The following is a 15,677-nucleotide window of genomic DNA, read 5'->3' on the forward strand; positions in this document are numbered from 1 at the left end:
TTTGCAAGCAAAGCCTTTTCACTGTACAAGACAGAGCCTTTTTTATGGACAAAGCTGAGATAGAGAAAATACATTTCTAACAGTATCGTAAATAAATAAATGTTCTTCCTTAAAATACAGGGTGCATAAGTTTGGACACCCTTATGTTAAATTCCCATAGATGCAGGCAGATTTTTATTTTTAAAGGCCAGTTACTTCATGGATCCAGGATACTATGCATCCTGATAAAGTTCCCTTGGCCTTTGGAATTAAAATAGCCCCACATCATCACATAGCCTTCACCGTACCTCGAGATTGGCATGGAGTACTTTCCATAAGATCATCTCTCAATGCAAATCAAACTAGCTTTTAGGCTAACTGAAATAAAACCATGCCAATCTCTAGGTATGGTGAAGGCTATGTGATGATGTGGGGCTATTTTAATTACACTACTAGTGTGTTTATGTGTGGACTCACCTGACATTGTATAGTTATTAGCTAATATGTGTGCTATCTGGTATATTATTTGGTTATATAAGCAGCTAAAGTTACTTGAAGGGAAAGTTGTAGTAATTAGGCTACCATTTAGTAGCTTTACTTATTGCATCATACTATATACTCACGAAGACAGATAATCATCTGCTGGCTGTCAATGAATCCATTGAAGAGCATTAGAGCATTGGATTGTATTCTTACCGATGCGCCAGTGGTCACCTATTCTCAACTAGCTACAGTCCTAGCTATTAAGTCACCATAGACATAAGTGGTTGTTTCACCAGTGTTTGATTAAAATGATTTAAAAATCTAAATGTTAAGCTGTAATTTTAATAGATATATAATATTAAACTAATTTTAAATGCATAGCAATGATTTATTAGAGGAAAAGATACTGCTAAATGTTTTACATTGAGCCTATGATGAGCCACGTGAGACATTAAATCAATACTAATAAATATGAATAGTGTTTTAGTCTAGGAACAATAGTGCTTTGTGGTGATCTTTATCTGATCATTTTCAGTTTCTGCGCATATAAAATGTTATTAATTTAATTGAGAAAGCCACTTTTATGATCCCAGACTAAGGTTAGCCTACAATTTAAATTTCTGGATTGTTTTGAAATAAAGTTTTTAAAGAGTAATATAAAGTGATGTGTTTATTTCAAAGTGATTTTTTTTTTCTTCAGATTACATGATTTGTCAGTGTATTTTACAGTTCTTTAAAGTAGGTAATGCAGAATAGGTGTTCATATTTCACTCTCTTAGTGTTCATGTTGTAACTCTGTGTCGGTGTTGCGAGAGGCAACACTCTTGAAAGTGTCGAACTAACATTTTGAGGGTTGTTCCCATATTTACACATTTAAAGTGTTGAAATTAAGTACATTGGTGTTGATTTCCGGATCTCAAATTCACTGTGTAGTGATTAATTTAGTTATTATAAGATCAAACTATATATTTAGATTGATTTGGACATTATGCTGCTGTAATCTGTAGTGGTTGAGGAAGATGAGTGTCATTGTTTTGTGTTATTGATGTTTTTATCCATGTTATAGTTTGAGAAATAAGAGTATTGTCTTTCAGTAGAGCAGTTTTACAGGCTTTTATCATGTATCCTGACTCAAATAATGTGTTTCTAACAGCAAACACTCAGAATAAAGTGAGATGATCTGCTGATGATCCTGAATGGCTTGTTGAATGAGTGTTGATAGTCTGAGGCTCATCAATATTAACAGATCTGCTGAAAACACTCTTTATTTCATGACAATAGTTCCTGTTTTCACCTCATTTATTATGCTGATGTCTTCAGATCTCCTGTAAATTGACACTTAAAGGAACCGTATGTAGGATTGTGGCCAAAACTGGTACTGAAATCACTTTAAAAATACTGTAGAGCGGTGTATCCCCTCCCCCTACCCCCTGACTCGAGGTTGCCAGATAAGCTGCAGGATTCAGCAGAAACGTAGGCTGCTTCAATGGTCATACAGGTCAACTTGAAGCATGAGTAACTTAGTCCACGATATACTGTACGTGAAGAACGAATGACGAATATTTTTTTCTGAGGTAAAGTTAGGCTTCTGTCTCAATTAAGTTTCAAATTGCCATAATGGGCGTGCTAATGTTGTTTTCCTCAGCGTCTCAGCATAATGACAGAGAAACGGGCTCCTATAATGCATTGCTAATGTTAGCATACGTCCATGTGAGCTAATGTTACGTTACTTTGCACGAACATGCATAACTTTGTTCGACTGTCATGAATATATGAAATGTCCATTGACATCAAGTAAAAGTTGGCCAAGCAAGACTAGAGTTGGCCAAGACTAGAGTTAGGGTACGTTAGAGCAAAGCTGGCAACCCGGATCCCGAAACACTACTGACTTTGTTATTGGTAGATAGATGGAGGGAGGCGCGTCAGGCCAAAACACAAAATGACAACATCAACATCAGTTGAGGGCTGCAAGTCCACTTTTTAAATGACAATATCCTAGCCATACTACTGTTGTCAGTGATATAAGTATTTGAAATGAACATGATTTCTTAACCCTCTGAGGTCTGAGCTGTTTTCTGGGCCCTGGAGGTGTTCTGACATGCTCTGACATTTCTGGTTATTTCTGTTACTTGTGACATTTTCATGGCTAAAGTCTAATTACACTGTATTCAGCACAAACTGCTACAATAATATATCAGCAGCATGTATGTAAAAGTTTGTAGATTTGAGATAATGACATTTATGCATGGTTTTTGAAAATACAAAAAAAAAAATTCTCACTGAAATAAGGCCATGAAACCCATACTGATTATTTCTTCACAAGACTTTTGAAAATTGTATGACATAGACTAGAATATTTGCTGCAAAACTATGTGAAAATCACCCTGACTGCTCATTCAGATAAGACAATATATTGTCGTGTTTTGTGTGAAAAAGCTTTATGCGGGAGCTCATTAATATGTAAGCTTTTCACACCTGAGAAAGACAAAGAACCTCCCCTAACGGCCCTATTAGGAGCTATCAGGCCCCTATCATTCTGAGCAACCTTGCACAATACTGTAAATGAGGAGATTTAAAAAAGAATGGCTTTTAAATTGTTTGGATTTATTTACAACACAACATAATCCAAAGATACACAACAAATGCCAAAAAAACACTTCAAAGACAGAGACCTTTCCTAAAAACATTGTACATACCTTTCATTTCCAAGATTTTCACTTTACAATGTTCACGTACTGAGACTCATGTGAATGTTGAAGTCCTCAGTGGCATCTGGGCCCTGAAAAAAAAAAAGTGAACATACTGATATCAAGAGAATGGCCTGCACGATTTTCTACCCCGCAGGAACAGTTTTCCCTAATGTAATGGCACATCTTAAATACTGGGTATGTTCTTGCAGATGTTTTTACAATTTACTCAGTAAGTAAAGTGCAACTGTACTGTAAAATGAAGCCTTGTTTATTTCCATGGTATTACTGGAATTGTACCATATAACCTGATCATTCCCTTTTCCATATAGTCACAATTTTTTACCTCGTATGTCCTGCAGCGTTACCAAGGAAAACATGACAATTTACTCAGTAAGTATAGTGCAACTGTGCTGAAAAAGGAAGCCTTGTTTATTTCTATTGTATTACCAGACTCTTACCGTATCCTTTGCTACTGCTTAAACATTTTTGAAATCACAAACTTTTACCATGTGTGTTCTGCAACTTAACTAAAACATTCCAGCCTGGTCTCATTAATACAGTATTAATATGTAATTTTCAAAGATAGAAAACTACATAGGCTTCAAAGAAAAGTTCAAGTTCAAGTTTCAAGTTTAGTTTATTTATAGAGCACATTTAAAACAACCTTGGTTGACCAAAGTGCTGTACAAGATATATCTAGGTCCATCCCATAGAATTAAAATCACAAGAAATCACAATCACTTTCACAAGACATTAAACGCACAAGAATACAAATAGGTTTTTAAAAGATTTCTAAATTCCAACATAGTGGACGCTGTTTTGATGTGTAATGGTAAATTGTTCCATAACCTGGGGCCAGCTATTGCGAAGGCTCTGTCGCCCCTGCATTTCAATCTGGATCTGGGTACTCGTAGCAGATAGTTGGTCTGTGATCTGAGCAGTCTGGGTGGTTTGTGTTCCGTAACCAACTCGGTAAGGTACTGAGGAGCAAGATTGTTTAATGATTTATACACAAACAGCAAAACTTTAAATTTAATGCGATACTGGACAGGTAGCCAGTGCAGTGAACGTAGTGTAGGCGTGATGTGATCCCGTTTGCGAATGCCTGTAAGCAGACGGGCAGCTGCATTTTGAACCAGTTGAAGCCGGTGGATAGATGAAGCCGGCAGCCCTTGATACAGTGAATTACAGTAATCAATCCGTGATGAAATAAAAGCATGAATTACGATCTCAAAACTGTTCTTGTTAAGGAATGGTTTAACTTTGGCTAATCTCCTGAGGTGGTAAAAACTGGAACTGACAACTGTGTTAGTTTGTTTGTTCAATTTTAGTCCACTATCCAATATAAAACCCAGATTCTTTGCAGAAAACGACCGATATGGAGTGAGAGAACCCAAGTCAACATTGCTCAAATCATTATTCTCAGATGGCCCAAACAGGACTATTTGAGTTTTGTTGTCATTCAAGTGGAGAAAGTTATTATTGAGCCATGCTTTCAATTCTTGAAGGCATTCCATCAGTTGATTTATGGCAGACCTGTCATTGCGCTTAAATGGTATATAAAGCTGCGTGTCGTCGGCATAGCAATGATAAGAAACTCCAAATCTTCTAAATATAGAACCTATGGGTAACATGTACAATGAAAACAGCAACGGTGCTAAAGTTGAGCCCTGGGGGACACCACATATAACATGTGCTACAGTTGAAGAATGCTTCCCTATATTTACAGAGAATCTTCTGTTAGACAAGAAGGACCGAAACCAGTCGAGTACAGTGCCTCTTAAACCGATGTAGTGCTCCAAGCGATACAGGAGGATACCATGATCAACAAAATCAAATGCAGAGCTGAGATCTAACATTATTAGGGCCATGGTGTTACCAGCATCAGTGGACATTAAGATGTCATTAAAAACTTTCAAAAGGGCAGTCTCTGTGCTATGTAAAATTTTAAAACCAGACTGAAAGATATCTGAAATACCGTTGCTATTCAAGTAGTTTTGTAGCTGCGTAAATACAATTTTTTCTAAAATTTTGGATAAAAACGGCAGGTTGGAGATTGGTCGAAAGTTTGAGTAAGCTGAAGGATCAGGCGAGGGCTTCTTAGGGATCGGTGATACTGAAGCTAGTTTAAAGCAGTTAGGAACTGTCCCATTCAAAAAGCAGTTGTTTATTATTAATACTAGATCAGAACCAATGGTGTCAAAAATTTGTTTTATGAATCGTGAGGGCAAAACATCGTGGGGAGAAAAGGTGTTTTTTAATTTTAGAGCGATTTCTTTGCATGTCTGTAAAGAGACTAGTTCAAAATTGCTCCATTGGGTAGTGAATAATATTGGGTCTGGAATAGAATTTGGCATTGTAGATAATTGAACCCGTGCGTCTTTACCTTTATCTAGGAAATAATTAAGAAAGTTTTCACATAATGAAAATGAAACCTCTGGAAATATCTGCATCGGGGGATTTAAGACTGAATCTATCGTTGAAAATAAAATTCTAGGACAGTATGAATTTTGGGCTATGATGTCTGATAAATATTTCGTTTTGGCAGTTTTGGTAGCCTTTTGAAAATTGTGTAACGAGGCCTTCAGCATTTCAAATGATATCTGTAGCCTATCCTTCTTCCACTTTCGTTCACACTGACGACATTGCTGTCTGAGTTCCCGAATTTCATTATTTATCCATGGTTGGGATTTGCATTTCCGATTAATGAGCTTTTGAGGTGCGATAACATCTAAGATATTATGACATCTATTGTTGAACCGTTGCACTTGATCATCAACACTCAAGTGAGATGGAACAGAGTCTGAGGTGAGAGGTTGATGTTCTTCCAGATACATTTTAGAAAATGCATTACAGGATTGTGCAGTCAGAGTACGAGACCAGCATGCTTGAGCTGGTTTGGTACTGGGTAAAAAAGGGAGAATAGTAGAGAACAGCACTGGTTTATGATCGGAAAAGGAAATGTCACTAGTGACAACATCAGCAACAGATAAACCATAAGTCAGTATCAAATCTAATGTATGACCAAGACAGTGAGTGGGGCCATTTACCCATTGTACAAAGTTTAGTGAAGATATAAGATTTAAAAAATCCTTTGCTAAGGCATTATCTGCACAGCAGACATGAATATTGAAATCGCCCAAAAGTAGAATGCTGTCGTATTTAGTAAGAATATCTCCCAAAAAGTCAGCAAATTCTTCAATAAAGTCATTGTTGTTTGATGCCGGTGGTCGGTAGATTAAAATAATCAGTACAGAATTAGAGGAATTCAGAAGAATCAATTGAACCTCAAAGTTATTGGGGCTGACAGTAGTCAATAATCTGCATTGCCAGTTATTTCTAAAAACCGTCACAAGACCTCCTCCTCGCCCTGTAGGACGAGGGGTATTAAAAAATTCAAAGTTAGGAGGAACAAGATCAGAGAAAGGGCTTAGGTCACCTGATTTCACCCATGACTCAGTCACAAAAAAGAATTCCAAATCATTTGAAGTGATGAAGTCGTTGCAGATGAAAGTTTTATTTACCAGGGAGCGAGCATTGACTAGCGCCATCTTGAGCTGCGGAGATTCACGTTGAACTTGAGTCGATCTGCGAAGCGAGCGCAGATAGCCATGGTCGGCCTTCCTTCGCCGAACCCGAGGGGAGTTGCGTTGTGGAGAGCAGGCAGTTAAATCCATCGAGTTGGGCTGGATATACACAGTGGACACCCTGGATCGCTGTACCACCCGTAGACCCCCCTCCGCGTCAATTGCGTAATGAGCCAACACAGTATGGGTGGAACAGCCCGCTGCCAGAGCCAACTTAATCCTCGCGGCAATACCTGCTCGTTTGCCGCGTCGTCTTCTGCGTCGTCTGCCTGCAATGTTGAAGATTTGCCAGCGCAGATATTCGGGGAGACCAGCGGACTCCGGTGGTAAGTTGAAACCAGAACTATCAAGTTCAGATAGAGTCTCATGGGTCATGTACGGCTTGGGCATGTGTTGGTAAATGTCGATCAATTGTTGACGTTCGTAGATAATTAGAGAGTGGCAATAAAATGTCAAAGGAGACAATAAAAACGATAAAAACAAGACATGTAACACAGAGAGTAGACGGCCTGCCACACACACCGGCGCCATCTTGCCCAAGAATGTATCAACATTGTATCAAAAACAAAAACAACATACCAATTGTAATCACAATAATTTATTTATTGCGAAAATGTCAAAACCGGTACCAAAAGTCGTTCACATGACGATGTGTTGCAGTCACAGTCCTCTCTTTCAGTAGTTTTGAATGAGGTACAGAGCAGAATTTTAGTTATTAATCCATGAAAATGTTAATCCGGCTTCACTCTGTGTGAAGGCGCGCGCGCTTCTCCATTTCAAATGTAGTTTACCGACTGAAATACGACATGTCGCAATCTGTGACGAACATGGACGAACAGGCGAGAGCCAATGAGCGTTTGATATCACTGCCGTAAAACATGTCGTAACGCTTCTTGAGGGCGCAATTTTTGAATTTGAATTCATCACGAGCGCGGGATTTGACAGTTACAGACTGCGCTGCTGATAGCCTGTGAAATGGAGATGAAGATCACTCACTGGATAAAGGGCTGAATTTGGATCTCTTTCTTGCAAACGTATGGATTCTAAAGATTTGGATTATATCACGTATAATAAAATTGATGTCTGTAGCGACTATGGCTCGATGGGTAAAAATGGACTTTTAATTTATATACTAATTAAAAGTGAAGACACTTTCTAATTCCCACAGACTTGGCAAAGTCTGTATCTCAAACCTTTTTTTTTATGACTCACTTCCCCCTCTCCACAGCGTCAAAGACATTCCTGACATTCCGATCCCAATAGAAAACCCGCTCTGAATCACGCACACACACCAAACCACTCTGAAACTCCTAAAACACAAGTTACACACACGCATGAACCATTATCAAAATGTTTTTATGTAGTTTTCTTGTCTATGGGATGTGATGGGATAAATTGAGATATTTATGCCCTTCTGCAGATGTAATGGACACGTGTGTTGATACATTTGAGATGTATCTGTTTCATTAACTGATATTAATATCGGGTTTGATATCCTACAGACCGCAATGAGGTTCTTTGTACAGAAATATAAACTATATTCCGCACAAATGTTTATTTCTTAGACATAATGTGGTATTAAAGTTTGAATGCATTTTTCTGTGTAAAGATCAGAAGAGGCGTTCCTTCACAAACAATGAAACGCTCCCGCCTCAGAACCGGAAGATTTCATTGGGTACCGTCATCAAACAGGGCGTTACCCCGCTCTGCTTTAAAAACCACAACACAAGCAGACGTCTCTCTCTCTCGGCTTTCATCCTCGCTCATCCTCGGGACTCCGAACTCTGAACTCTCACCCCTCCCTGCACCAAGAGCAGCGGAGCGGGGGAAGGCACCACCGGGCCTTCATCCGAACTAACCGGGATGTAGAAATCCAGTCTCTTACTGTAACCAAGTTGTCTCGCCCTTTCCGCACCGGAAAGAGACTTCCGTACCTCTCGGTAATGTTACATTCAGTAAGCTTTTAAGAACTTCACGCGAAACGCCAGCACAAATCGGTGAGACACGATCCAGAAGAAGGAAGCACGTGGTCCCTAAGCCCAGCTTCACACAGACAAAGGAACAGAATCGCAAGTACAAAATTGATCTCTCTCGAAGCTGCTTTCACAGTTGTCTCTTAAAAGGTTCTGTTTGTAAATTACCATACCTTTTCCCTCACTTTCTTCCTATTTTCATTCTGATCAAGTCATGTTTTATGTTTGTTTGTTTAAACGTTCGTGGGTCTTGTGTAATGTTACGTACGTAGATTAGCCTATATTACTGCCTATATGCATATAATCCTTTGTGTGTTAATTTTTGATTAAATAAATCTTTTATACTTTGACTGACTCTGTGTTACAATCCCACCAATGTAATAGTCAATGAAATTGCGAATAAGATCTGGCTACCAAGTTAGCTCTTTATTTTAATTCATAAACCCAGCAATCTGGATCCACGGCCAGGAGAGGATTTGTTTGAGGTTTGATAATATAAATATTCGTTCTTAACTGGTATAATCAAAGCATTCGCTGGCCGAATGACTGATGAGAGACCAGTTATAGAACGAAATATTTTTGATAAGTAGCAGGTAATGTAATAGCATATGTGAAATTTATGAATTGACTACGAGTTATGATTTTAATATTTCCCCAAATTTCCTTACTGTTCGAGCTAATATTTCATATATGACCTAATTACGATTGTTACCGTATAATTGTTACATGTCTTTTGTGAATTTATGTTGGGTTTTGGTGTATTATTGTTCTATTGGAGAAAACGCATTTTGTGTCTCACTGTAAATAAACTAAATATTAAAATGGTTAAACGATTAAATAAGGTATTTTTAAGGTTTTAAAGTGTATTCTTGTTTAACTGCATGTAGGCTAATCGTTTTTGTGCTGTTAATACATAAACATTTTACATTTTAGTGCTGTAAATACGTCAGTATTATACGTTTCTGTGTGTATGAAACGTAAGTAAATGTACGTATGGTAGAATTACACTTTACATAAAAATACACACGTATTCTCATGAGATCACGTTGAACATTCTCAGTAAGTAAAGTGAAATTGTACTGTAAAAGGAAGCCTTGTTTATTTCCATGGAATTACTGGGATCTTACCCAATAATCTGTAATAGCTACAGTTATGTAGCTATTACAGATTATAGGGTAAGATCCCAGTAATTCCATAGAAATAAACAAGGCTTCCTTTTACAGTACAGTTGCACTTTACTTATTACCGAGTAAATTGTCATGTTTTCCTTGGTAACGTTGGTAACAAAAAATTGTGACTATATGGAAAAGGGAATGATCAGGTTATATGGTACAATTCCGGTAATACCATGGAAATAAACAAGGCTTCAAGGAGTTATTACCAACCTAAACAGGTAACAAGTACACAGTACTTTGTTGAGTTGATATTTAACAGTGGTGTTTTTTTTCCCTGGTAGTTTCTCTGTAATTGCATACTAATCACCTTAAGTAATTACACACTAAAATACTATAATTGTACATACCATATGCTTACCAGGTAAATACTAGTTTGTAGTTTCTCTGCATTTACATACTTGTTACCTGTGGTAATTACCAATAACCAACTATAACTTACCATATATTTACCCGGTAAATACCTAGTAATTAGTTTGTAGTTTATCTGCATTTACATTCTTGTTAATTGTGGTAATTACCAATAACCAACTATAACTTACCATATATTTACCAGGTAAATACCTAGTAATTAGGGGACTGTAAAAGGAAGGGTTACCAAAATGGTGCATTTCAGAAAGGAAGGACATAGAGGAGCAACAATAATGTACAGTATGTGTAAATTTGTTTGTGTACAAAACACATTGTACGTGTATGTGTTTTTTTTTTTAACCTAAAACCGCGTAAACACATTGCATTCAACCAAATATACAATATAATGCTCTTTTTATAACCATCATATGACCCCTTTAACAATACAGATGGTTTCAAAGCAGCTTTACAGTGATAATAGGAAATTAAAGTGCACATCGGCCCAATGGGAAAGTGCCCGGTCTGCCAGATGGCCAGTCCACCCCTGGGGGTCACCCAGCCCGCAGCTCTACAAATATCTGGCAGCGAGGCACCTTGAGCCAGCACCCAAGAAGAAGCTACACTCCGAGTGGAGTGTGCTCGCAACCTGAGGGGGCATTGATACGCCAAAACGATATCCAGTATCCAGTATCCAGTTGGACAACCTCTGCTTGGAGACAGCCTTTCCCTTCAGCTGGCCTCCATAACAGACACAGAGCTGATCTGAGGTCCTGAGGCTTTGCAATCTGTCCACGTACAGGCGCAGAGCACGGATGGGACAGAGAAAAGCAAGGGCTGGGTCTGCCTCCTCCGAAGGCATCGCTTTCCGGTTCACCACCTGGTCCCTGAAGGGAGTGGTGTAAGGACCACCCATTGGCCCATTCGTTCATTAAGGACCCGGTGTCGCTTTGAGACGTCACGTTGCGAATGTGCGCTCACGATCACAAACTAGCCAGTCCTGAAATAGTCAGAGGATACAGTGCAAGTATTTTACCCTAAGCGGCCGCTCACTGCTGACTCATAACAAAGGTGTAATTTTTTTAATAGTAGAGAGCTTGCAACGTGCTAAGTCAGTGATAGTCAGAAATCGGAAGGTCTCTCTAATGATGTGCCCCATGCTCCATTCATAGTGCCTTCGGTGTGATCTATCCTTGACAGAGATTTGCGGAAACACCAGACTGCACTTTAATCTACTAGTAATAATGATTTGTGAAAAATGCAGAATGAATTAAGATGTAACATTTATTTGTCAGGTAAAATGTATCATGCCAATTACACAAGTGATTAAAAGCCAATTCAGAAATAATAAATACATGACATCAATTAGATGACTCTAAAAGTAAGCAAAAGTAAGCATTTCTGATGGAGACACACAGTGGTGTGTCAGGGCTTGCCAACAGGAAAACACTGAAACAGCACTGTATGGGGGATGTTCCTGGTAAAGGGTCCCAAAGACTGCTCTGTCACCTAGCCTTAAATACCCAGACCAGAACAAAAGGGTTGTACCAATATGTTTGGGTCAATTCATGTACCCCAGGGGGTAGCACCTGGTTTCGGGAGATATTTTGAAGAGACATCACCCAGAGAGGAGAACAGGATTCTCCTAAGTTCTCAATCTTTCTCATTAAACCAATGACTACAATGAAATTAAGACATTAGAAAGAAATTAAGAGGGGGATGCAGAGATAAGGAAAGAGAAAAGTTTGGACAGGACAATGTCCTGTGCTCTCTTTGCTATCTTCTGTCCAGGGTGCGTTTTATGGCTTTATTGCAGGGTGAGTTTTGTCTTAGCAAGAAAATCAGTTCTTACAGTGGTATGAACCTTGGGCACGTATCCGAACACCACTCAACAAACAGGTTCCACTTCTGTAAAAAAAAAAGGTTCCACTCCACAAATGTAAAAATGAGGGGTAAAATATTGATTGGTTTATCCTTAGTACTGATATTAACATTTAGTGCAGCAGCAGCGAGCATGTGAGGAGAATATGTTGAATTATTTCAGACCTCGCTCAATCACTGAAGCTGTCAGTTGAGCACAAAATCACTGATTTCAGCACGCTTCCAAAAACTCCCATTTTAATCAATTCAATCTTTAATTTACAGTGTCAATGATTTTTTCACACAAAAATGTAATTTCTTCTCTTCTACTGACATATTTGACAGACCCAATTTGTTAGTTACTTTACATTATTATAACATACTGGAACATATACTGATAAATACTTTACAGTGAGCCTATAATAAGCCACGTGAGACATTTTAAATCTATACATAAATGTTAATATAGTTAAATATGAATACAGTTTGACAGAAACATTGTTTTTCATTGTCAGTTTCTGTACATATAAAAACTGTAATATGTCAATGATCTAATTACATAATCGCAGTGAATGTAGTTTTAAAATCAGACCATATATTTAAATCAATATGGACATATTATGGTGCTGTATTTATTAAGGTGTAGTGGCTGATGAAATTGGGTGTCATTGGTGTTTGTTTTTGTATTATTGATGTTTTGTCCATGTCATATTGCAAGAACAGTATTAAGGCCCGTTCACACCAAGAATGATAACTACAAAGATAACGATAAAGATATAGTTCTTAAAATTGTTCTAAATAAAGAATAGCTGAGTTCACTCCACAGCTTTAATGATAACGGCACAGAGAAACAATATTGTTGGAATTACTTTCAGAACTATTTTCTCCAGCTGATAAACGTGTTTTGGATATTGATGTTGATATTGCTATTCAAAAGAAACCATTATCAAATAAATGTTATTTTGCTTGCTTTTAAGTTAATGCCATATAAAGATGTTTGAATGCTGCTTGGAAAGAACCTGCAATACTTAAAATGGAGTTCATGTAGAAATAAATGTATTTTACTTCCTTTTTTTTGAAGAAGAAGAAGAAGAAGAAGAAGAAGAAGAAGAAGAAGAAGAAGAAGAAGAAGAAGAAGAAGAAGAAGAAGAACAGGGCGAGATGGGCAAAAGTTGTGAAAGTTAGTTTCCTGAACTTAATGTTTCTTAACCAACCATGAGGGGGAAGAGATCTTTCTGAAACCACCAGACAGACAAAGACTACAGTGAAGAAGAGCAAGAGTGCTTGAAGAAGACAACAATGTAAATGACAGAAGAAGGACGGTTTGTATAACTACAAACTGAACCTCAAAAAAGAAGCAGCACAAGTGGGTCTCCGTCAATTCTGAAAGTCTTCAACCAGCGGGCAGGGGAATATTACGACTGTGTTGTTTCAACTGAAGCACATCCTTCAAAATGACAATAATGTATAGCTATAGGATATAGCAATGACAAATCATGCATTCAATTAACATCCAACAGTCATCTGCTATGAATACACAGAGTATGTGTCTTGAGACATCTCAAGATCAAATAAGACATTCATGTTCATTTCCAGTCACAATCCTGCCTCCCACTCTCCCACCCAGACCCATACTGTGTTTGTTTGTTTTTGTTTTTCCTGAAAGTTTTACTTCAATTTACTGGAAAGAGAAAGTAGACATATGATATCTCAGTAACATGCAGATCCTGATTGGCTGACATGCATCTTACGTTACATGAGTACACGTATATAAGCCCACAATGTCGTGGTAAAAGAATACAGCAAAATAATTCAAGAAAACAAGACACATCTCTTATATACTATCCAGCAGAAAAACTGTTTGCTGTTTGGAACACAGATTTCCTCAGGTTTGACTTTTTCACATTTACATTTACTTGTTATTTCACTTTTACTAAAACCCATGTAATAATTTTTTGATTCATGCGCGTTCTGTGAATGTTAGTACTGTTGAACATTCCCAGAACAGAGCCCAGATTTTTTTTAAAGAATTTTAAGGTTATTAAGAATGTATCCTGTGTTTTATGTTGTGCGTGTGTCTCTCACTCAGGTTATAGGCAGATCAGTGATTGTAAAAGGCTCAATGTGGAACCGCTGAACGTGCTTTAATGCATTAGACAGTAATGTTGGAGGATACTTTCTCGAAAACAACAAATATTACCCAGAATTCATTGTTTTCCACGGTATCTATGGTTCATTGATCTCAGTCTTAATGGGAAATGTATGTTACGGTCAGAATGTGGCCGTTTTTACAGCAAGGTTTTACAGTGTAAATATTTGTACATATTTGCTGATGACAGCAACAATCCTCCATTCATTCCAGGTGAACAAAGAGCATCTTATGAAGAGAGGGAGAAATAAACCATGTACATAAAACATGCACACTGATGCAATTACAGCATAGATGAATAATATCTATTTATTTATTCTGTATACATACCAAGAACACACATAAAAGACACATAACACAATAATGGTATTATAACAGAAGTGGCTCAAGTACAAACTATACAAAAACAGTGTTTGTACAGGAAGTGAGAACATGAGCATGTGAATGATGATGCTGATAAACCCACTCACCTCCAGTATATATAAAGATGAACCAGGGCTCCGCTCAACAACGCAATATCCAGATGTTGACATTGACCTACTGAACTGGTTTGTGTCACAAAAATAAAACTTTGAAATAATTAATTCTGTATATTTCTGTTTCAGTATTCAGAGAAACAATGGCGGTCTGGACTGTCTACCTGTCTATCTGTCTTCTCATAGCTTTGACTGTTTCAGGTAAGAGCATTATTCCACGTTTCACATCATTACTGTTATTTTACCATGAACTATAGCACACCTGGGACTCTGTAATGAATAATCAGAAGAAGGATCTAATACAGTATGTGCACTAAAGTAAACCTGAGTTTGTTTCTTAATTATTATGATGACATTTAGACAATAAAACAACAACAATTATATTAGCTAACGTTATTGATTCTTATAAATGTATTTTATATGTGTATTTGTTGACAATAAACAAATACACATGTTAAATCTGTAGTATATTTATTATTAGTAGTAGTAGTAGTAGCAGGGCCGTTTCTAGGCATAGGCAAACTAGGTGGTCGCCTAGAGCGCAAACAGCTGGAGATCCGCCCCACCAAGAGATTTGTTTTATTTATATCTATTTTATTATTATTATTATTATTATTATTTCATACTTTAACTATTTTGAGGCATTATGATTACTTGCGAGTATCTGAGTGACAAGTCTCCCTGGTGATAGTGGCCGCTGCTGTTAGAGAAATGAGATGAAGCCTAGAAGGCGGCAGGGAACGTCGTCATAGCCGAAAAGGTCAAAGCCATCAGGGGCTCAGTATCATAAAAAGAAAACAGGATGAGAAAAAGAAAGTGAAATATACAGGTATGTTACTAAGTGGTTAATTGTTCTACTACAAGCTGGTCGCTCCATCATCACGAGCAAAACATGACGGTGACTGCATATTAGCACCACGGGACGGATTTACCACACGTAATGCTCATTTCAGCAGCCGA

The 15,677-nt window shown here is 37.7% G+C and overlaps 1 protein-coding gene across 2 annotated transcripts in view; it reads left to right on the top strand.

Annotated features, from left to right (window-relative positions):
* LOC311287137 (galactose-specific lectin nattectin-like) overlaps positions 1–15,677 on the top strand; it is a 127,712-nt gene that overhangs the window by 108,802 nt on the left and 3,233 nt on the right. The window contains exon 2 of one of the 2 annotated variants that reach the window (XM_084403761.1): positions 13,174–14,918. The exons of the other annotated variant lie outside the window; for it this stretch is intronic. Coding sequence (XP_084259887.1) covers positions 14,861–14,918 — 58 coding nt within the window. The 5' untranslated portion in view covers positions 13,174–14,860. The remainder of the gene's footprint in view (positions 1–13,173; positions 14,919–15,677) is intronic. 2 annotated transcript variants of the gene reach the window in all.

The sequence above is a fragment of the Rutilus rutilus genome (genome assembly GCF_951802725.1).
Source record: "Rutilus rutilus genome assembly, chromosome: 1".
Classification (NCBI taxonomy): Eukaryota; Metazoa; Chordata; class Actinopteri; order Cypriniformes; family Leuciscidae; genus Rutilus; species Rutilus rutilus.